This window comes from Ictalurus furcatus, chromosome 8 (genome assembly GCF_023375685.1).
Source record: "Ictalurus furcatus strain D&B chromosome 8, Billie_1.0, whole genome shotgun sequence".
In the NCBI taxonomy this organism is placed as follows: Eukaryota; Metazoa; Chordata; class Actinopteri; order Siluriformes; family Ictaluridae; genus Ictalurus; species Ictalurus furcatus.
In genome coordinates, this window is record NC_071262.1 from 2220302 (window position 1) to 2244955 (window position 24654).

General features: G+C 39.0%; 2 protein-coding genes across 4 annotated transcripts in view; one reads left to right on the top strand and one right to left on the bottom strand.

Moving 5' to 3' along the window:
* The window catches only part of sil1 (SIL1 nucleotide exchange factor), a 6922-nt gene extending 1726 nt beyond the window's left edge, over positions 1 to 5196 (bottom strand). Inside the window, exons 1-5 of one of the 2 annotated variants that reach the window (XM_053631574.1) lie at positions 4261 to 5196; positions 2281 to 2407; positions 1786 to 1885; positions 745 to 856; positions 161 to 349 (exon numbers count right to left, since the gene is read on the bottom strand). In XM_053631574.1, coding sequence (XP_053487549.1) covers positions 161 to 349; positions 745 to 856; positions 1786 to 1885; positions 2281 to 2407; positions 4261 to 4341 — 609 coding nt within the window. In that variant the 5' untranslated portion in view covers positions 4342 to 5196. The remainder of the gene's footprint in view (positions 1 to 160; positions 350 to 744; positions 857 to 1785; positions 1886 to 2280; positions 2408 to 4260) is intronic. The other variant, XM_053631572.1, reaches the window with a different exon arrangement.
* An 8207-nt stretch (positions 5197 to 13403) lies between these two features.
* Positions 13404 to 24423, top strand: hdac3 (histone deacetylase 3). Of its 2 annotated transcripts, XM_053631304.1 has the most exons (15): positions 13408 to 13593; positions 14012 to 14094; positions 14216 to 14358; positions 14485 to 14566; positions 14699 to 14755; positions 16070 to 16125; positions 16263 to 16396; positions 16938 to 17018; positions 17221 to 17294; positions 17428 to 17492; positions 18314 to 18403; positions 20659 to 20717; positions 22814 to 22893; positions 23008 to 23165; positions 24270 to 24423. In XM_053631304.1, exons 1-15 carry the CDS (start codon positions 13539 to 13541, stop codon positions 24337 to 24339), a joined length of 1287 nt encoding a protein of 428 aa, XP_053487279.1. In that variant the 5' UTR covers positions 13408 to 13538; the 3' UTR covers positions 24340 to 24423. The 2 variants fall into 2 exon arrangements, with proteins under 2 accessions (XP_053487280.1, XP_053487279.1); XM_053631305.1 differs by lacking the exons at positions 22814 to 22893; positions 23008 to 23165; positions 24270 to 24423 and adding an exon at positions 20955 to 22195 and having other exon boundaries at positions 13404 to 13593.
* The last annotated feature ends 231 nt before the right edge of the window (positions 24424 to 24654 follow it).

Here is a 24654-nt window from a genome sequence, read left to right on the forward strand (position 1 = left end):
TACAAAACAAATAAAACTGTGATGCAATTGATTTGACAAAAAAAAAAAAATGCTATTATGACTAATACAGATCTGTACTAGTAGATTTATTCTTTATTTCCAAACGTTTATAATTTTGCCATCAGCACAAATGTGAAAATAAATGCAATTAAATGATCACCTGATGAACAAGGTACTCCAAGTCAAGTAGAGCAGCGACCCTTTGGTCCACGGTAGAGTTCGTGCTGTTGAATTTGGATAACAGTTTACTCATAATCTGGACGTCCGTTTCCACCAGTACGTTCGACATAGACAAGTCTCTTCTGAGTTCATCCATTGAGCGAAACCGAGCTTGTGAAGACTCTTTGCCCTATGACCAAATAGCATTAAATAACTCACAACAAAAGCATCTATTAAGCCAGGGGTTCCCAAACTTTTCCAGGGCAAGGCTCTGGAAAATGGCATTAACATTTGGCCGAGGCCCCCCTTTTGCAAGATGTCTTTAAAACACGTTAAAAATAAAGAGTTCTGAATATATCCACTTTTTTTTTAATTAATAATAACATCTTACATCTTTACATCACATTAGGAATTGATTGTGTGTGTGTGTGTGTGTGTGTGTGTGTGTGGTTGTCTGAGAGTGAGAAAGAGAAAATCATGTATTTATTTATTTTTCACACCAAAATTGTTGAGGCACCCTGGGCGCCCCCTGGCGGCCCCCACTTTGAAAACCACTGTATTAAGCTATTATTATTATTAGCATACCTGCTCAGAGTCCTTTTTTGCAGTGTCATCCACTCTTTTAAACTCCTTCAGAGCCTGTTTTAGCTCCTGAGATGTGTATAGAGGGGTCTGCATGTTAAGAATTCCTCGCGTGCTTCAGGAAAAAAAGAAACTGCAACTAATTTGTATGAAAAAAAGAGTCATTATAGTCCACGTTAGGACTCTTTAAGATTCTTTCTAGAGCAATCATAAACATTGCTACTTCAAATAAAATAAATAATAATAATAATAATAATAATAATAATAAGTTGCCATTAATTGTTTGTCATACAGTAGGGATCTTCTGCCTTGGAAAGAATATTGACAGATTTCAGCCTCATCCTCTGCAGTCAGATTTTTGAAAATTTTATGCACAAGCCATAAAGACTGATGCATGTATTTATAAAACAGTTACTACTACAAGGTGCCAACACTGCTAAGAAAATAACAGACAATGAGGAAAAACCTGAACTTTACCACAAAAACTCCAGTGCATACCTGTGGACTCAATGCTAACAGCATTACGTGATAAAACATACATTCTGTACTCAACCAGCTGAGTGTACAACCTTACTTTATATAGGTGTCACAAAATTAACAATTAACATATTATTAACTGGCTGGTCTGCAGTGTTCGGTCCATGTCAGAAGTTGCACATGCTGATAAACTCTCTACATCTGTAATGAAACCCTATATACAGTCATGTGAAAAAATAAGTGGAAATCGTTGGGTTTTTTGACATGTATTTGGACTCCAAATTAGGTTCAGCACTGGGGCTGTCCAAAGCAGATACTGCTTCTCTAAGCTGGCCAATGGCAAGGCATCAGACACAGTGTAAACCAGCTAGCTTGACGGCTAACGAAAATGACTCTTGCGTTACGGTGGACAAGAATACTAGGCCCAATATTCTTCAGACGATGGGGGATATGGAAGCTGAGGAATGAAATGCAGAGGGAGGGAAAAACTGTTTGGTGGAGAGAAAGTGTTGTTAGTGTGCTATCTCGCCATCCAGTCACTAGTAAAGCAATCTTATTCTCCAATACCTCTTTCTACCTGGCAGGGATTGTTCATCTCCAAGCTTGGCCTCTCTTTGCCCTGTCTGAAGATTCAACCTGACATGAGAGCCTGCTGGAACTGCTTGACCTGCAACAACGTGAATATAAAAATATTATATATATATATATATATATTACATATATGGATGGATATCCATCCATCCATCTTCTATACCGCTTATCCTTTTCAGGGTCACGGGGAAACCTGGAGCCTATCCCAGGGAGCATCGGGCACAAGGCGGGGTACACCCTGGACAGGGTGCCAGTCCATCACAGGGCACAATCACATACACACTCACACACCCATTCATACACTACGGACACTTTAGACACGCCAATCAGACTACCATGCATGTCTTTGGACTGGGGGAGGAAACCGGAGTACCCAGAGGAAACCCCGCAGCACGGGGAGAACATGCAAACTCCGCTCACACAGGGCCACGGTGGGACTCGAACCCCCGACCCTGGAGAAAGAACACTGACCTGGTTTGAGAGTCTGCCACTTGGAGCTCGGTTCAAACACATCCAGATCTTTAGGATCAGGCTCATGAGCATTCTCTGCCTTATTAAAACCATTCAGGTCCTCTTTAATGGTGAGAGCTACAGGAAACTGCAAAAAATGCATAGGATCCACATGTTATGTGTGCACATTATATACAATATGTAAGGAATAACATGACAGTGCAGGAATATGAAAACAATTCTGGATGATGTGCATTTTAACACTTAATAGTTTAGATTTAATGCTGGGGAACTTCCAAGTTAGTTCCTGTTAAGACTTATGTTATAGCCACAATAAACAGTTGGTCCCTCGCAGCTTTTTTCCCCCTCTCTCGCTGTTTCTCTCTCACTTGCACGACTGATTGGCTCAATCAGATTTCTCTTTCTTTCAGATTTCTCACTCAAAAAAACACAACCTGTCTTTTGACGAAAAACCGGATAACGTTAACTCTTCTCTATTGAACACTTTCCTGCGCTGGAAGATGTTGCAAAGCACCATGACTGGTTTGCCACAAACGATGGACTAAATTTGCCTTTCCCAGGTATTACTTTATCAATGTCAAATTTAAAAAAAACAAACTGAATCATTGTGAGACTCTGAGAGTGCTCTCTGCCACTAGGCTAATGGATAAATGTGCTGCTATTATAGCATAGATGAAAGCTGCAGCTTTTCATAGCTTCATTTGCTGTCTCATCCTTAATTTATAAGTTTTGTAAATTTATAGCAGACCACTTGATAAAAACGTCTGAATCCGTGCATATACCCTCATAGACCCCTCCAAAAGTACTGAAATAGCAAGGCCAGTTAATTTGTTTTTGCTATACACTGAAGACATTTGGGCTTAACATGAAAAGATGAATGACATGATGTATCGGAATTTCTGCTTCCATTTCCTGATATTTACATCTAGACGCGTGAACTTTGTTTGAACCCACACAATTTTTCACGTGAAGAAAAATATTGGAACATGTTACTGACAGGTGTTTCTTGTTGCCCAGGGTTGAGAGACCATCTCAAAAGAATTTGAAATTCATATACAACTCGGTTATAAAGGTTATTCCGGGCTGTATATAATAATGATAATGAGTCTTTATTGGTCACGTATACATTACAGCACGGTGAAATTCTTTTCTTCGCATACCCCAGCTTGTTAGGAAGTTGGGGTCAGAGCAGAGAGGGTTAAGGGTCTTGCTCAAGGGCCCAACAGTGGCAGCTTGGCAGTGCTGGGGCTTGAACCCCCGACCTTCCGCTCAGTAACCCAGAGCCTTAACCGCTAAGACGCCTTTCAATCTTACACGGAGAAAGCGCAGGAGGAAAGGTGGGAAACAGGCTGGGGTCTCTTGCAAGCTGACAGAGTTGACAAGTGCTCACAAAAACTCTTTTTATATAGTGATATAATATTATTTTTTTGAACATGGGGAATTATTCTAATGTTGTTGGGAGTATAAAAGAAAGAGAAGAGAGAAATGAAACAGAGAAGGGAGACTCAGGTGGTAAGAAAAGGCTTCGAGACAAATCGTTGAATTGGATTATAGGGTATCAACATGAGACGACCCCACATGGGGTTGTTTGGGGAACTCTGCTATAAACGTTGTTTTTACAAAATATTCGAAAGATTTCAGATGAAATTTGCTCGGCTTTGGTCTCAGTAAGAGCTTCAGGTTCAGGCTGGAAAGTGCATGCACATACATGAGACTACAACAGACTGTAATTTCTAGCTGTTCATCAGCGCAGCCCAAAACCACCAATAACCTCCTCAACTAAACCAATGACCAACATCAAATAACTCATATAAACACAGTTTATTGTATGGAAAACCATACAGGCATTAGAGGACCTCAGAGACATTTTGGTTTCACTTCTGAACCCCTGTTATAACGTCCACCCCAAGGCACCATATACAGTACAGTATTATTCCCCTGTATTCCCTACAACTCACACATCTGTGACGTAGTACTCACCTTTTCAGTGTGGGCAGAGATAAGAAGCACACTTAAATACACGATGAATCCAACTATGAATATACTGAAACGATCTTTCATTGTGACTTGATATTTATTACAGTAAAGTTTAAATTATAATTGTTTTGCTGATGATTGTAGGACTAGCAAAAAGATCCCTAACAAATCAAAACGCATCACGTGACAAACGTTAAGCCAATCGTATTACCGGACGTGTCCTCCCCCCCAAATAAGCCATCAAGAAAAGTATTTATCAGCGTCGATTCGCCTTTTTCACGTTTTCACACTTCCGGGTTTCTTGTTTCCGGCGCTCGCTATCCCGCGGTTAATTTACTTCCGGTGATAACAATGGCAGAGTCTAAGCGTAAGTGTTGTTGTAGCGTGCCTCAGTGCAGCAATACTAAACAAAAACAACCGTATTTAAGTTTTCCAAGAAGTGGGTTATCGCTGTTATAACTCTCTCTCTCTCTCTCTCGCTCTCTCTCTCGCTGTTGTTTTAATGGCAGGTCGCAACCAACTTATTCAGGTGCATACCGCCACCTAGTGTACCGGGGTGCGCAGCTTCAAGGCTTCAAGGGTTTCAAAAATTAATTATATCCTGTGCTCTAACCCTGTGTCTTTAAAAGTGAAGGAGAGCCTTACTACATTCCCACATTTTCTCATCTGTTCCCAAAATCCCCTTCAAACTCCACTCTTGTTCCAACTCCAATTTTATATATTACACCTCATTATGATATGCTGCACATTTTCTGGAACATTCTAGGCATCACACTGATCTGAAATGTAATATCCCATTAAAAACAGGGTTGATTTTAGGCCAGTATGTCCAAGTCTTAATCTTGAAATGATCACTTCTTGTCTTCTGCATTTCCCTTTAAAATCCTCGACAGTAATCGATTTCTGAATAGGATAAATAGTGTCTTCCCTTTTGTTATCTGTGTCCCACTTTTTCCTGCCACGTTTCTCTCGCTGCTGTTTTTATGAATGATTTGGCCTCAGATTTACCAAAGGGGACTCACGGCAGGAGAGCTACAGAGGCACTTTAGGACCATGAGAGTAAAGTTCTGCAAAAAAGAAAAGAAACTGAAATTACAGATTGAGGATTTGGAATACTGAAAGATGGTACGTGAAGCTATGGTAATGAATTAACTCAGTGTTTTAGTATGAAGGATAATGCATTAACGTGTTTTTTTTTTTAAACAATGTGAAAATCAATAAAACACTAAGACTCTTAAATATGTATACTGTGCTTTTTAAAAAAATGATTAATAATGAATTGAAATATTGTGCTGTGATTGCATCTTTGACTGCTCTGCCAGCTGGATGGTCCAATGTGACGGGGTCGATCCATTTTTTCACACCGAGGACGACCAAGGGACTCGTACACAGCTATTACATAAGGTGCAAACATTCACTGATGTTCGAGAAGGTAACACGATACCTTAAGAGCCGGAGGGGGGTGTAAACTTTTGAACAAGATGATCGGTGTAAATTGTTATTATTTTATTTAAAGATCTTTTTTTTTTCTCATTTAGTCCTGCCCCTCGGACGTTAACTAAGATAGTTACGTGTCTCCCAGAAGACAAAATACTAACGATTTACACCGGTCATCCTGTTCAAAAGTTTACACCCCCCGCCCCCCCCCCGGCTCATGAGCTTATATTTAGTGTTTAACATTTAAGTTTTTACACTTGAATAGTGAAGACACATCACCGACGTTAAACTCGCCCGTCATAATCCGTCACAAAACTTCCCCTCCCTCGCACAAGTAGTTGTGGGTAAGATTTGCTGAGAAAGTGTCCATGGATACATACTTCGAATATCTACTGGAAATAGTAGACCATCTGGGTATCTTTGGGATACGATTTGGGACATACTATTTCTCATCTCGAATACTATTTAGGAACAGATAGTTAGGTGAATTGGCATGCAGCAACAAACTTTGTCACCGGCTTCCTAATCACGCCACAATGTATATAAAGACACCACTTTTACCTCAAGTAATGCTCAATGTACACTCACCTGAACTCGCCAAGCCTTAATCGTGCTTCGATATTCTGGTACTTACTGAGTATCGTGTTGGATTTGTTTGCCATTGTTATTAATAAAACTACTAACTGCATCTGCATCCATCTTTGGCTCCCTCTTCTGACACCTTGTCTTCCTGTGCATCCTAGGTTCTCTTTTCTTATTTTTTTCACCCACACGGATGATTCTGATTTGTTCTATTTGTTCTATTTGTTTAATTTATCAATAGCAACTACAATGAAAAAGATTGATAAATTACCACACTCATGGCAGGGCATCTCCACTACTTAGTCATTACAAAGAAATCCCACTGAACAGCATTTCTACTTTGCAGACAAGGGACTTTCCCTGTCTTTCTTAGAAAAAACTCATGCTACTCACCAGAAATATGGAAGATCATCAGTCCATTACTAGCATGTGGTTAAACAGTAAGAACACACAAAATGGTCAAAGCTAAGTAAGAATTCTTCAGAATTATGCATACATGACCATTTTCACAGGGTATGGCATTAGTGTAAAGCATTTACTGATTCTGGACTGTGTTAGAAACACATTATGAATAAACCAGTTACTAAAGCAAACGTATAGCAGCCTGGGAAATCCCTTCATATGCAGAGATCTTAACATTTCTTATTTTATGACATTCTGAACTGAACTGAAATATGTTTCTCTATGCAAATGGAGAAAATACTATTTAAACGTTCTGACATCCACGAACATGCTGATTGGATAAAAGCCACTGCTATGGATAGATTTCACTGAACATATAATAAGTAAATATATATAAAACAATAAAAACTGCAGGCTAAATATCATTTGTAAACTAAATATAAGATTATTAAACCTATTCTAACATTGTTAATACATTCAGGCATGAAATTGTCTTGTTCTATTGGCAGATAATAATAATAATAATTTAAAGAAAAGAAGAAGAAGAAGAAGAAGAAGCAAACTGATCTGCTAATAGAAAAGAAAGAAAGAAAGAAACTTAGAAATAGGTTTAATAATCTTATATTTGGTTTCTTGTCATCGTACAATAGGAAATACGGCATGAATATAAAATATATTCATTTTTTGCAGTGTTGCTTTGAGAACCATGAAGCAGTGTTTTGCTAAATAACGCCCTTATTTATGACGTTTTTAAATCTTTACTTTAAGAATAAATGTCTAAAATATATAATTAATACATCAAATAATGTTCATAATAATAATAATAATAATAATAATAATAATAATAATACTTGGATGAATAATTTCCATTCATTCATCTTCTCTATCCCCTTTATCCTGGTCAGAGTGGCAGTGCATCTGGAGCCCTGATTTAACACCTGATGTGAGGTGGAAATACATCCTGGATGGGAACCTTTGACCCTGGAGATGTGAGGCACTACCATGCAATCCTAAATACTTTAATCTAAAATTCAACTGACCTATCAACTGAAAGAAGCTTCTCAGCTATTCATAAATTTCAATTCTGGTTGGCTTAATCAGACTCAGCGCAAAATCCTCCCTATATGTAATCATTCAACCAACAAAACACTGATTCATTGTAAACATGTAATACGTGAAATGTCAAATAGATCCCCATTGGAGATGTGGAAATACTAGCATCATGATGCATCTGAAATTGCGGCTGGGTGATTCAAAGCGTAGAAGATAATAATAAGATAAGTGGTTAACAGGAGTGTGAATATTATTGTAAAAGCTTTCCTTGCCACTTTGGTAAAACTGCCTTTTTGTGGGTATATTATGAGAAATAACTATAGTGCTATAATCAGTAAAAGGAATTTCCCTCTCCCATGGAATTTCTATTTGGGAGATTTAAAAGCTGCATCACTCAGCTGATAAAACACAGGCTGAATAGAAGTCAAAGCCATTGAAGAAACAATGAATGCTGTTTCAAGTTTCATCTTCTTGCTGTCACTGATTGCAAATTGTCAATTTCGTCCAGTGACAGAGTTTGACATAGACTTCCAAGTCATTGAACAAATACAAAAATCATACCGGGTAAGTCGTACATTCGCTCTGTTGAATATATATATATATGAAAATAATGAGAAACTTTACTATTTTAAGAAGCTTAATATTTTATGCATTTGTCCTTAACAGCACTGTCCGATTAACTGCCAGGAAGCGAATGTAAGTACTCTCAGGATATCTAAATCAGTTTGATTGAATTGTTTTAATAAAATGAGCATGTTCGAATATTTATGATTTGAAATGATGAGTCAATGCATCGTGAATGCGTTTCAAACGACTTATCTGATAATAGATTGTATCACGCTCATGCATTGCAGTGACTTCCTTCCGATCCTATTCACTATAGTGTTGTGCATGATGTGCATCTAATTTCCATTGGACAAGTAGAATTCTAACTTGTAGGGTGCAAGGCCTTGGGCCAGTTTTATTTGAACTTCTACACTGACACTGTTCTCTAATAATCTGCGGATTAACATGCCATGATAATCGCGGTCAATATCGAAAGTCTGCGTGTTGAAACAACCTGGAGTAATCTAGAGTTTATGGATCTTTTCTATGATTGTAGGACTCCAAATGCCAGTGTCTGGACTTTCCTCACGCAATGGTAAGTGCTCTTCTTTTCGTCATGATGAATGACTATAGTTAGAATGTGCATTGGTTATCTCTATTTCTTTTCTAATGATATATCTTGTCATTATTGTGACTATATACATATTACATTACGAAATAAAATGACATTTTCCCATATGTAAAATTTGTTTTTTTTTATTTTATTTTTACAGAACTGCACTGGACAGGTCATTGAACACGGACTACGCAAACTAAACTTGGTTTGCAATGTTTCTGACATAGGGACACACAAAATATGTCGAATCCTTGAAAGACTACGGGTAATGATAGATTTAGTTTGAAGAAATGCTTTTATGTTGATTAATAATTGCCGTTGTCATAAACTGAAATAATCATGTTTTAGAACCCTTTAATTTTGTATGATTAATTATAATATAATTACAGCCTTCTTTTTTTTTTTTTTTTTTTTTTTTTTTACTTTTTACTCCACTTTTCATGGAGCATAAAATTGTTCAGTTGTTAATTCAAATATTTACTTCACATAAATTCGAATGATTGATGATGAAACAACCTTCCAATAATGTTTCATTTACAGAATTAAAACGCTAATTAGTGAAAGAGTATAAACAGTATATCTTTATATCTTTTATTTTGTTTTTTTTTGTGCTATGCAAAGCACTTTGACTCGCCTCAGACAAGGGGTGACGACGTGCTATATAAATAAGCTTGCCTTTCCTAACATATACACATGCACATACTGAAACTGTGCATCTGTTCGTCTCTCTTGACTAATTTTCATTTATTTTTTACCTCTAGAAACTAGAAACCACTGACCAAGCACCATGTGGGAGCCTGTCACCGAACCACATTTTGAATTACATCAGAAGAGTGTACCAAAGATCTAACAGTATTCCAACTGCAATGAGGAAAACTCAAGGGTAATCAGAAATCCGGAAAAATAGAATTATTTACTACTTAAACTTTATTTCTTTCTTTATTTAATTATGTAGGCGTAGATAAGCATTTGGGTTAACAGCCAATGTTTCACAGTGGTACAACTACTTATGGAGGTCGTTTCCTAGTTCTAGACTATGTTTGTGATTTCCAGTCAGTCCATATGTACAGTATTATGTGTTCAATCAGGAGGCAAACCGTTTTATATACATATACATTTTGCTCTGTGTTCAGGAGGCTGTAAATTTCAGTATTTGTTCTTGTTTGAAATTAGAGCAGACATTATGATATAATATTATATGCACACACATTTCTGTTACAAATCTAATCATTATAATATTTTTGATATCTTATTACCTTATTGATTGTGTTGATTGCATGATTATTGCTGTATTTTGTATTACGTATTAAATTTTTTTCTTAAAACTTTATCCAACCAATCATGTTTCTGTTATGTGGTTAAAAACAATTAGTCATAATCAGTCACTGGTCTGTAATTGTTTCTTCACATTTATGACAGCGAGTTTATGCTTGAGTCTGTTTTTCTTTACTGAAACAGTCGAGAATGGTGTAGAAAACGAACCTTTACATTATACGATTTCAGTCATGTTAAAATTCGGGGAACTAAAACGGCCATTCACAATGCTGATTCTGCTGATAAATTGGGTATTTTGTCATCATGAAACATTTAAACCTGACATTGTGGTGCAGTTTGTTCATCTTTTTTTTTTTTCTACAATAAAATGATTCTAGTGATTAGCATGGTCGTTGCTAGCCATCGTCTTGATGCTGACACGCTTGGTTTGCTTGTAAAGTATGCGATAGAGGGGCAGGGCAGGGAGTTCTTTAATGATTAGGGAAAAGCAGGAATGATTATAAAAGTCTGTAGCAAAATTTCAAAATACAAGCAGGCATCAGGTTAAAAAAATTTCTAGACATGAACAAGCACAAAGAATCAAGGCTCAGAAATGCATTACGCAATCAAGAATGAAACAAAAGCGCTTAAATACGGAAACTAATCAAGGCAGGAATCGAAAAAAAGGTGAGAGTAATGATGATACATTAGAGAGACAACCAAAGACAAGACAGGGTTAAAGACGAGACATGGACCAAAACAAAATGAAACAGAGCTGCAGCATGTGCTGAGAATCTGCCCCAAAGGCACGAACTGCCACACGTGTCAACAACCCTGGGGAAAATGTCCGCAATTGTGACAAGCATTGCCCACAAGGAATGACGTCCTCGCCGGAGTCAGAAGGCAGTGCAGCGATACCCTCGCTCGAGCCACTAGGTAGACTGGCAATGTCCTCGGTGGACTCATGAGGTGGACTGTGGGCACATTCTCTCCGGCGGAGTGATGATGTCCTTGCAAGAGTCAGGAGGTAGATGGGACTGGCCATAAAATGCCTTGTTCTTGGGCATATGCCTTGTGGGCCTCGGGATTGAGACGCTGCCTCTGACATGGGATTCCACTATAAGCACAGCTTCAGCTCTGAGTGCTTCTAAGCCATGCTACAGGATTGTGCTTGGGTAGCAGATGACTAGAGTCTCTGGAGGCTGTGGATGGACAGCAGCACTTAATCATCGGGCGGCTGTGGTTCAGGTGGTAGAGCGGGTTGTCCACTAATCGTAGGGTTGGCGGTTCGATAACTGGCCCGCATGACTCCACGTGCCGAAGTGTCCTTGGGCAAGACACTGAACCCTAAGTTGCTTGAGTTGCATGGCAGCTCTGCTACCATTGGTGTGTGTGTGAATGGGTGAATGAGACACGGTGTAAAGCACTTTGGATAAAAGTGCTATATAAGTGCGCCATTTACCATTTAATCAGTCATGTTGGCAGTGACTACTGTGGATCGGCCAGATGGCATCCTTGCATGGCCACAACTTGACTTATCGGCTAGATGCCCACATATGTTCTGTCTGCCTTATATAAACTCTAAACAGACTTTGAGGCTCCTAAAAGTCATCTGAGTGCTAGTGATTTAACCAGGGGTGGATCTCCAGTGGACATCCATTCAAGATGGACAAAGGTTGCCAATGAGATGTTTATGGTCAAAAAGCTTTATTTAGCAATGTCAGCATCAGACAGAGATTCTGATGACCAATTAGCATGGTGTATAAATGTCAATTCTGCAAAATTGAAAGGAGTTGCCGGAAGCGTCGTGGTGGTGATGTTGAAGTCATGCGACTGTGTTGTAGACCGTTTATAGCCTAACATTAGCTTTTTACTTCTGGCGAGTGTATCTAGTGTATCTTCAAAATCTTATGAATCTTATCTTAATGAACGAAACATGTAAGAATCATAAACTTTTGTTGGTCACAGAGTTTATTTTCTGCAATAATCCAAAAGCTAATGGAAAAAAATCTTATTGACTTTTTGTCGAAGGAACCAGGGTGATGCTAACTTCTGGGGTCACCTACAAAAAATACCTCATCCCTGCAGGATTGATGACTTCCAGCTTAGTATCGGACATTTGAGAAGGGGACACACCCCCCGCTCTCTTAATGCTGAGATAAAGTCCATCTCTACAGTGGGGAATTAATACATTTATGATGGAGAAGATACCAACATGCATGTAACACCAGTTCCATTCACAAAGCGCAAAAAATTTTCTCAGGATAAAATTACATCGTGAGAAAACAGTTTTTGGTTATGTCGAGATCCCGAGAAAACAACTTTTGTTATGTCGTGATCGCGAGAAAATTAAGTCGTGATCACGAAAAAACAACAGAATTTTTTTTTAATAATGCATGACCTCTTAGGCCTTCCATAAGTTTTGGTTTTGGCGAAATTTCTTTTTCCTGAGGAGAAGAAAAAGGCACATTTCAGAAAGAATAATAACTTTAAGGCGTGCTTTGTTAGCTCGAAGATGCCATCTATCGCTAAGAAGACATTAGACAAAATACATCCAGCCGTTAACTAAATAACTGATGACTGGATCCTTCCAACTCCTAGAACTATATTTACGGTATTTCCCCCATCCGTCCTTAACTTAATTAAAAAGTCACCAATACATTATTTTCTAATACTGTACATACACGTTTTAACTAATAAGTGTGAACAATCCATCAAATTATCATTTGATGTGTACAATTGTTAATTTAAAAGTTAAGTTAAACAGCAAACTAAGTGGCTGAAAATAATTTCATTAATTCCCGTCCGCCATGTTTATTTTTCTTTCGCGTTCTATCGCCGTCTCGCGTTGGATTATGGGAAACAGTACCTCAGAGTGCATTGTGGGTATAAACGAGTGAACGAATGTAGGGAATGAAGTTGTTCGGACTATTCGAACTCAGAAGTCGGACACCATTACAAAATGTCCGACACCCTATACTACATAGGAGATACGGAACGATAATTATTATTATTATTATTATTATTATTATTATTATTATTATTATTATTTTAAATTATTATTAATGAAATAACAGTAGGGGAATACAAAGTCATACAAAAACAATGAATCTATAAAACCGTAAAATCAAAATTCTGCATCTCATATATATATATATATATATATATATATATATATATATATATATATATATATATATATATATATAAAATCAATCATATATCTAATACAGGGAACGGTTTCAGTATCTCTTTTTCAACGGCGCTGCTTCCGTCCTCTACTGATGACGTAAATCTCTCCTCGTGACGAGTTAAAGCTGCGCCGTCCAACCGGAACAAAATTGACCGAATTTGTTTTGAAATTTTGCATGCATCCAGGTTAAGTGCTAAAATGACGAACCGGACGGCGTATTTTTATGATCCAGATGTTGGAAACTTTCACTATGGTAAGGTTCTTTCTTTTGTGAGCAAAAGCAACACTAGCAAAAGCGTTATAATTAGTTAGTTACACTGCGACCTGAAACGGAATTATTGCCAGACTCAGTAATAGCTCAAGAAGACGCTGTTAAAAGACGGCATGGAACATTGTGTGTTTTTTATTTTTAATTTTTTTTTAAAGTACGTATTACCTGAATATTTTAAATACATAAATCCATGATAAGTTAGTTGCTGTTCTATAAAATGTTCTGCACTTTGAGTTCATATGCATTACTTCATTTCAATCCAATAGACTGTGGTAGACAGCTACAATAACAATGGCTTTGTCAGTGATCAGATATGTAAGGACCTGACTGTATAGGTTGTGTAAATTATAAAATTCATTAATATGTTATTACACGAGTACGATTTCCTCCCTTTAACTAGGTGCTGGACACCCAATGAAGCCCCATCGGTTGTCCCTAACTCACAGTCTTGTCTTGCATTATGGCCTGTACAAGAAAATGATGGTATAGCAAATGTATTTGTACCTTTTTATTATTATTATTATTATTATAACGATATTCTCACTGCAAAATATACCGTGTACATTTATTAAGAAGTACAAATATTATAAAATTCTTTTGACAGGTTTTCAAACCGTACAAGGCATCACAGCATGATATGTGTCGTTTTCATTCAGAAGACTACATAGATTTTTTGCAGAAGGTCAGCCCGAACAACATGCAGGGCTTCACAAAGAGCCTTAACACCTTTAATGTAGGAGATGATTGGTAGGTCTGATTCAGTTAGTCTTGTATTGTATTATGTTTGTAGCATGCGGTGAAAGTCTGCCTCAAAAGAAGTTCGTTTTGGTGTTCCGTGTCTGCGTGGATAACGTTTTGTTGTCTGGGTTGTAGTCCTGTCTTTCCAGGACTGTTTGAGTTTTGCTCCAGATACACTGGTGCGTCGTTACAAGGAGCAACTCAGTTGAACCATAAGGTTCGATTCATTTTTATTGTATATCTCACATTGATATTTAATTTTTTTTCTTTTCAAGTTATACAATGTTGTGTTTTTTTCTTCAGTTAGTCAGTCTGAAAATGAATAACATTTTAACGAAATGATTTCTAGATTTGTGACATTGCTATCAACTGGGCTGGAGGACTACACCATGCAAAAAAGTTTGAGGTAAGGTTTTAAGGATGTAGCCAAGTATGGCCCTCTATGCGTATTCGGACATTGACGTTAAATTAAGCTTTGCTGTACGAACAAGCACTGTAGCTGAAAATAAGGTAATGGTGCTTCTTTATTTTGGATTTTTTTTTATAGGATACGTTTGCATTCACATGCTGCAAACAAAAAGCAGCATTACCTCCAACCGTACCCCCAACTGTACCGCTAATCATACCTCCAACTGTACCGCTAATCGTACCTCCAACTGTACCTCCAACTGTACCGCTAATTGTACCTCCAACTGTACCGCTAATCATACTTCCAACTGTACCGCTAATCGTACCTCCAACTGTACCCCCAACTGTACCGCTAATCATACCTCCAACTGTACCGCTAATCGTACCTCCAACTGTACCTCCAACTGTACCGCTAATTGTACCTCCAACTGTACCGCTAATCATACCTCCAATCATACCGCTAATCATACCTCCAACCGTACCTCCAATCATACCGCTAATTGTACCTCCAACCGTACCTCCAATCATACCGCTAATCATACTTCCAACCGTACCTCCAATCATACCGCTAATTGTACCTCCAACTGTACCGCTAATCATACCTCCAATCATACCGCTAATCATACCTCCAACCGTACCTCCAATCATACCGCTAATTGTACCTCCAACCGTACCGCTAATCGTACCTCCCACCGTACCCTAATCATACCCCCAACCGTACCTCCAACTGGACCGCTAATCGTAACTCGAACTGTACCCCCAATCGTGCCGCCAACCGTACAGCTAATCGTACCTCCAACCGTACCTCCAATCATACCGCCAACCGTACCGCTAATTGTACCTGCAACCGTACCTCCAATCATACCTCCAACCGTCTTGAGAGTATTCTTGTCTTATAAACACCAAGTACTTTTTCTTGTAGCAACCAACTGGATTAGCTTAGAAACCAATCAAGTAGCTTCGACAAAGAAAAGCAGTTATTAGGAGTGTTACTTTTTGGTTAAGTTTTGATGTGTATGTTTGTTTTATTTCAATAATTAGTTTATACGAGTTTATTTCCGTAATAAAGTTCAGCAATATTTTACTTTGAGTGCTATGTTTTCATTCAGTATTGATGTTAAAAACTATCGGTTGATAGCCCGTTACTGTATACTATATCTACAACAACTGTTGTAGACGGTTCATTATTACGTGCAATGTACAGGACTGCAGGTTATTTTCCCCGCTGTTTGCTTATAAATCAACCCGTTTCTGCAGATTGCAGTTCAAGATCGGTTCAAGTTACTTAACTAATCGTTTTCTGTCGTTTCAGGCTTCCGGATTTTGCTACGTGAACGACATTGTCATTAGTATACTTGAACTGCTTAAGTAAGTGCAGAGTTTTGTCGCTAAGTACGTTACTTCGTAATAGGAGTTACAGAAACGGCGCCGTGTATTCTTATCTCATGCACAATTTAAAATTCTTTACGTCTGCTAATCCTCCACCTGTGCTCAAATACCAACAGGTACCATCCACGCGTGCTCTACATCGACATTGACATTCATCACGGTGACGGGGTGCAGGAAGCATTTTATCTTACAGATCGAGTCATGACCGTGTCCTTCCATAAATATGGAAACTATTTTTTTCCAGGAACAGGTGAGTGTGAAATGTAAACGAAATCGAATACGCAGACTTTTGCCGCTTCGCGTGTCCCTGCAGTGTCCATGTACATCTTTTCAGTCCATCTAGGAGCTCGCAGAGGTGTTTCTGGATTGCCAAATTTGAATGAACACGATTTGAATTGGCGAAATTGCAATTGCACAAAATTGTTTCGCAGTGATGATTGTTGGCAAATGAGACGTTTTCGCTGTATTCATGTATTGACGCGCATGAATCGGAAAGGGCTTTGGCTGAATGCGCGTCGTGATGACGTCACGTGACGCGTCCTGGCGGTAATTTTGAAAACTTCCAAGCTCCACCCCTGAAAATTGCAGCGTTTGCTTGATTTGGCTTAATTTCAGCGATTTTTGTTACGTTTAATTGCATTCGTAAGTATCCTGGATATTGTGGTGCCCCAATCAAGGCGTGATATGAAAATTGCGTGAATATGACAACGGCAAAAAGTATAAATGGTGCTTAATATCCTCTGCAGTAATGACTAAAATGTTGTTATTAATTCTTGTGAAATGCCATCCAGGTGACATGTATGAAGTTGGGGCTGAGAGTGGCCGCTACTACTGCCTGAATGTGCCTCTGCGTGATGGGATCGATGACCAAAGTGAGTGACACACATTTAAACTTGAAAACATTAAGCGTAACTGCACTTTCCAATAAAAATTTGGTGCACCGCCCCTACAGACTAAAGGACGTCCAGTTTTCTAATTGCCAGTTTTGTATATTAAGACGTAGTGTTTCTTTAGTATTTTACTAATCACATTAATGTGATCTTAATTTTAAGAGTCGTCTTCTAACGTTTTTAGGTTACAGACAATTGTTTCAGCCAGTGATCAAGCAAGTGGTGGACTTCTACCAGCCGACCTGTATTGTGCTTCAGGTAAATAATAATAATAATTAAAAAATATATATATATAGATATGTATATTTTCCATGCTTTAAAGATGTTTGATTATTGTTTAAAGTAATATTCTTCTTTGCAAATTCTCATATACTCAGTACATTGTTTGTAGTGTGGAGCAGACTCGCTGGGCTGTGACAGACTCGGGTGCTTTAATCTCAGTATACGAGGTCATGGGTAAGAAGATAATACAGTACATTGATAAAGTCTGATAAAAGCATAGAAAATCCTGCCAAATAACAATAAATTCCTACGCACGAGCAAATAAAAATCAATAAATACATGCGATAGTGCAACGGACACGAGCCTAATCAGTGCAGTTTGTAATTAGATCACAAAATGCACCTGGGCCAGCACACGCTGTACGGATGACAGAAAAGAAAGCTTTAAAATGTTAAAAATATCCTCACGGAAAGACTTTAATTAACCAGCAGAACTCGCCGGATCAGTCGGCGATTATTTCCTCGCCTACGAACAGTGATCAGTCAAGCGAGGGGATATGGACGATTGGTTAGCGACTGATCTAAACGGATAACCCTTTACAAAAAAGTACATTGATGTTTCTCCATACAGTGGTTGCAAACGTACAGGTAGGAAGGGCGTCTTCGATAGAGTCAGAACGGGCTCTTTAAATGCCATCCCCCTCCCCGAAACCACGCCCCCACTTCACTTTTAAGGGATCAGATCTAAAGTTATATGCAGATGGGAAACATTTTCAAATGTGTGTTTGTGTATTATAAAATAAAATAAAAACGAGAAGGATTTTCCCAGGCCGCCACACACACACACACGCATGCAATCACGGCGATTCATGTCCCGCTCAAGGAAGCTGAATGATATGACCCAAAAACAACTCTTTCTGCTGGCTGTAGCAATAAATAGCACATTAATAATAATAATAATAATAATAATAATAAAGTCTGTTGTACTTTATCCACATTTAATTATCTTGTATACGCTTGTTTTTCTGTAGTGAAAGTGTTTTATTTTTCCATCAGGGAATGTGTGGAGTTTGTGAAAAGTTTCAAGATCCCTCTACTTGTGCTGGGAGGAGGAGGATACACTGTGCGCAACGTGGCTAGATGTTGGTGGGTTAAATACACTTTGTGTAAGAAACGTGTCTGTTCATACGCCACTGTTTAAACACACACTCCGCATCTTGCTGATGGGTAACGTTTAATCAGCACCATGTGACATAAGTAGCCTCGGTGACTGACTGTATGGTATAATTAATTACACTTCAATTAAACTGATTTTGAAAATCTGAAGGAAAACGGTTTAACGCACATTTACAACTAATAAGCAATACGGATTGTGAGAAATAGACATTAGGTACTGGGATTAAAACAAACTACAATAGTATGTCAGTACACCTGTTTAGCTATCCTATTTTATCCTATTTATGTCAGGAGGTTGGGGTCAGAGCGCAGGGTCGGCCATGATACAGCGCCCCCTGGAGCAGAGAGGGTTAAGAGCCTTGCTCAAGGGCCCAACAGTGGCAGCTTGGCAGTGCTGGGGCTTGAATCCCCGACCTTCCGATCAGTAACCCAGAGCCTTAACCGTCAAGCCACCACTGCCCCCAGTGGTGTAGTGTAAGCCCTGAGTTGTTCTTGAATGTCTGGGGCAGTGGTGGCTCAGTGGTTAAAGGCTCTGGGTTTTACTGATCAGAATGTCAGGAGTTTAAGCCCTAGCACTGCCAAGATAGCACTGTTGGGCCCTTGGGCAAGGCCCTTAACCCTTACCCTCAATTGTTCAGTTGTATAAATGAGATAAATGTGGATAAGGGCATCTGCCAAATGGCGTAAATGTAATGTAAATGTAAATGTGTTACTTGCCTCTTGTAGCTGTGACATTAATCTGCAGTAGTTATGAACGTAACTATGGCTCTATGGACACCGGATAACCACCACAGGCAATAGGTCACCTGGACACGTTCTTGTGTGTGCACATGCATGTTGAGACCTTCAAAAGGGTCACAAAGTGAGCGTATGATGTATTTGAAATAATTACTACTAATAGTAATAGTTCATTTTATTACTACAATAGCCTCCAAATATCCAAGTTCACCATAAACACTCTCTGGCTGTGAACCCTCGAGATCTGCTCCTTTACGTAAGAAAAAAAACTATTAACAAAAGGCTTGACTGAACAAATGTTTTCAGCCTAGACTTAAACACTGAGATCTGAACATTCTGAGTCCCCAACACTAATTGGACAGCTGTTCCATAACTCTGGGACTCATGTGTCTAGAGCAGGCTCCGTGGGTCTGTGTAGTCACGGAGGGTGCTGTTTGGACCCCGGCCCACGGGATAAATGGGAGACCTGCTGGGTACATGACCCCATTTCAGGCTTGCATGAGCTTGATTGATCAATTCAGATTGATCTAAATCTGCCAGGCAGCACAGGAGGCGTCCGAACTGGAGTCTGCTCATATATGCCAAGGTAGAAGACTCGACTGGTTTTCATCCTTGCCTTCCATGGAATTTAGACACTTGACTGCATGAGTCGTGAGGATCCTGAAGTATGGCTTGTTAGTCACGCAGAGCCGAAGCTGTATATACTTCGGCGGCGGGGGGATTCCTCGGTGGCAAGAAATGGTAGTTAATGGAGAAAACTTGTCTCCGACCCCAGTGTGTTGTTAGCAAGCATGCTTCGTTCCTACCAAAAGTCAGGATTCTGTAGCACTGAGGGAGACCTCACTTGGCTGAGATATGGGGAAACGGACAGAAAAGCAACTTCTACCTCACGTATACAAGTGGAGTCCATCAAACTTTCTCAGAGTGCAGTATGGAAGGGAGAACCACTCACCCATGTTAGTGGTATTCATTTATAGGCCTGCAGGTCATAGACAGAGGTGAGAAAAACTTCATCGGTAGAACAGTTCGTCACTAGATTATCGATTATATAAATTGAGATAGCTAACATGGCCAGGATGCCAATCTGGTCCCCGGCTCGAGCTCGTACCCACAGAGCTCCGAAAAGGCTCAAAGCAATTAGATGCTCACTGCGACCGTGAATTAGTGACCGTAGATAATAGGGGGTCTGTTGGCATCTTTGAAGGAACTGTGCTCCTCTCAAATTCTCAACCTGCTATGCAGATGGCTCCAAGGTGCACATGATGTCTGACGTGCATATGAGGTGAAAAGAAATGATCTAATTTGATATTTTAAATTATATACAATCATTTGTGACTTTGTTGAACGTCTTGCGCACAAGAAGGTATCCAGATGATTTTCACTGCCCCGGGCAATTTAGAGGGATAAAATAGAACCCACATAATACATGTTCTTGTTTCAGTATGGGTCATTTTTAATAATTCAGTATCTCTGTCGTTTGGCTTAAGGACATATGAAACTTCTTTGCTAGTCGAAGAGTCCATTAGTGATGAGCTGCCTTATAGTGGTAAGTGTATTTTTAGCTGCATTTTACCTTTAAACCTTTTTGTTTTGTGTCATCGTTTTGTGTACTCCCAAGGCTGCGTATTCGATAACCGCATTATCCCTTCCAAAGGGCTTTAGAGATCATCTCTGAAGCCCATCTGAATGCATTACAAGAAATATGGTCACTGTGCAGATCGCATGTTAAATAATTTAGAACGTGGCATATTTGGTGGCAGACCACCCATTTTTTTTTTTTTAGGAGAGGTCTTCAGGAGGTGAAATGCATGATCAGTCGGGTTAAGGTCTGAAGATTGACTTGACCAGTCTAAAACCTTTCACTTTCCCCGCCATGTTGAAGTCCTTTGTTGTGTTGGCGGTGTATTTTGGGTCATCATCTTGCTGCTTGATGAAGTTCGTCCCAGTTACAGTCATTGGGGGGGGGGGGGCATATTTGGACAAGCGAACATTTGATCTTCTTTGAAACGGTGCCTATTAATAACGTTGATACCCTCGATCAAATTGAAATTTTGTAGGAATTTTCACAATTCAAATGAACAAAACAAAACCGATCAGTCACATGGAAAAAGTAAGTACACCCCTACATTTAACACACCTTCAAATCCATAAAATTAGATTCAGGTGTTCAGGATCGGGTTCCAGTGATTAGAACCTGCGTAGGGAGTGCAGGTGGAACCGGTCTTATTTATACCGCTCTCCTATCTAGTGTCTGGTGTTCTCTTTACTATTGAGGTGTACAAGAGCACAGTGACGACTCACTTAGGAAGTCACAAAAGATCCAAAGATAACATCAAAGGAACTACAGGCCTCTCTTGTATCAATAAAGGTCAATAAAAGGTTCATGACTCCACTCTCAGAAAGACACCGGGCAAAAATGGCCTCCGTGGAAGAGTGGTGAGGTGAAAACGACCGCTGACCCAGGAGAACATTAAGGCTCGTCTGAATTTTGCCAAAACACACCTTGGTGATCCTCAAACCTTTTGGGAGAATGTTCTGTGGACTGATGAGTCGAAAGTGAAACTGTTTGGAAGACAGGGGTCCCGTTACATCTGGCGTAAACCAAACACAGAAAAAAAAATCATGCCTATGGTCCAGCATGGTGGTGGAAGTGTGATGGTGTGGGGATGCGTTTCTGCTTCAGGGCCTGGGGAACTTGCACTAATCGAGGGAAACATGAATTCTGTTCTCTACCAGAAAGTCCTAAAGGAGAATGTCCGGTCTTCAGTCCGTAAATTGAAAATAGAGCGCGACTGGATTATGCAGCAAGTCAGTGATCCAAAGCACAGGAGTAAATCCTAGTCCTAGAAGTAAGTGAAAGACTGATCTCCAGTTATCGGAAGCGTTTGGTTGCGGTTATTGCTGCTAAAGATGGCGCAAACAGATTTTAAGTTTAACGGGGCAATTCGTTTTTCACTTTGGTGACAGGTGTTGGGTAACTTTTTTTTTTTTTGCTTCAATAAAATAAAGAAAAACTGTATTGTGTGTTTACTCAGGTTGCCTTTGTTTTATGTTGTATTTTTTTTGAAGATATAAAACTGTTTAGTATGAGATCTACACCAAAACAGAAGAAATCAGCAAATACTTTTGTCACACCCCTGTAGGTCCCATATCCCACTCCCTACTCAGGCAAATGAATGACCCTTACCCACCAGAAGGGGGCACTATACTAAATCAATTTACCTTTTGGTTTATATCTTCCAAACTGTAGGGAATAGAGTAAAGCTTGTTCTAACAGCCGAATTCCTGAGTGCTCCTGCATCTTTTTTCCCATATTGTTTAATTACTTTTGGCTGATATAATTTCTGCCACCTTTAATTTTCTTAAAAACATATATAACTTCCAATCCCTAGGCTGTTCATCCGATCAGCATCAAATATGAAATCTAGCCAGTAGAGTTTGCTGACAAAATGATACTAAAACTGTTGATTCGCCAAAACATCTGGACTCTACAACTCGATTCTAATTTGAATCCGTTACAAATCCTTTTTCACAGCACTGTACATTTTTATTTTTTAAGTGTCTTTAGAAACTGAAATTTGATCCTGTATCCTATAAGCGTTTTCTAACGTTGTACCTTCCAACGCTTGTTTGTTAATACAGAATACTTTGAGTATTTCGCTCCTGATTTTACACTTCATCCAGATGTTAGCACTAGGATCGAGAACCAGAACTCCAGACAGGTATGGCATAATTTTAGAATTCTAGTCATTAGTACTGGAATAAAATCTTATCATGTAGTTTGATGGAAATCACAGTGGTGTTTTGTTATGGTTTGTTTTTTTTATTTTTAACAGTACTTGGAACAAATTCGTCAGACTGTCTTTGAGAACTTAAAAATGCTGAACCATGCACCTAGTGTTCAGATCCATGACGTTCCCTCGGATCTGCTGAGTTATGAGCGCACAGATGATGCTGATCCTGATGAGAGAGGTTCAGAAGAGAACTATTCCAGGTTAGTTCTTACTCCTCTAACAATTTCTATATAATCCATGTATATTCACTGTATATTAGCTGACTAATAACTGGCTTTTCTCCCAATTTGGTCCTTTGGTCAATTCTTACCCATTAGCTAGCTCTCCCAGGATGGTAAGGCTGTACAGTTAATCGACTTTAAACTGAAATCGCAGTACCGCAAATGGCTGTGGATTCATTTTAAACGATAGGCTGCGTGTAAGCAGCGTGGTGGTGTTCGAGTCAGTTTAGAGACCACGATGTTGCTTGCTGCAAACAAAATCTGGCTTAATAGCTAGAGCAATATTCATAATATCGATGGATTGATTCATCAAATAAATCATTAATAAAACACCTGTATTTCAGCCTGGAAACAATTAGCTTTATGCATTTAGCTAGAAAACCTGACGTTAAAGCGCACCTATTATGGTTTTGAAACGCGCCTAATTTTGTTTTAAAGGTCTCGTGCGATAGATTTACACGCATCCGAGGTCAAAAAACGCTTTCATTTGCTCATAATTGCAGCATCGCCTTTTTTCCCCTCAGTGTCACAAACGACTCGTTAAATGATCCGTTCTAAAGGATCCGCTCGAAACGCCTCCTTTCAGAGAGCACACTCTGCTCCGATTGGTCTACCATTGTCATTTCAAAAAGGAAACGCCCACTACCGTAACGAGTTTCAGCTCCGTCCGTCAGCGAGCAGCCGATGAAGACCAGAGGCTTGTTACAAACCTACGTAGGTTAGTACAGGAAGTAAAGTCTGGAATCACTAACGAGTCGATTCAGCGCTTCAGAATCGATTCCTTCTTGTAGGAGTCGATAACTCCGTTTGTCGTGCGCTTTGATTTTTGAAACGTTGCAGACTTTTTACATTCACAAACGGCTACGTATATAACACACTACATGAAAGGGAATATTTGAAAAACCATAACAGGTGCACTTTAAATGAAGCGATTTCATTATTTGTAACGTGTTAATGTTGATTTTATATATATATATATATATATATATTCTTTTCACCATCTGATGTTAATTGTATGAACTGTATCAATAAGTATATGAACAGCGATTACTCCTCAGACTTCTCTTTTGGTTTGATCAACAGGCCTGAGGCATCAAATGAATTTTACGATGGCGACCATGACAATGACAAGGAGAGTGACGTGGAAATCTGAACTCCGTCCTGAAGAAAAGTGATCTCTTCTTTTTCGGTTGTTTATAAAAAAAAAAAAGGACTGTTTTTGTAAATGCTTTAAAAAGTGAAGAACTAGTCGTAGACGCCTTTTTTTTGTTTTTTGTTTTTGTTTTGTTAAACAAGCCAGTTTAGCATTTTTTTGACTTGCCACTTATCCTGTGTACCAATGTTTATCTTGACTAATTTCTTTCGTATGTTAAATTTGCTGGGTCTAAAACCTGTATGTAACGTTCTGAAACCACGGCATGAAATATTCATACCTTGTCCAAATCAAACAGGCCTGGCTTCACAAAGC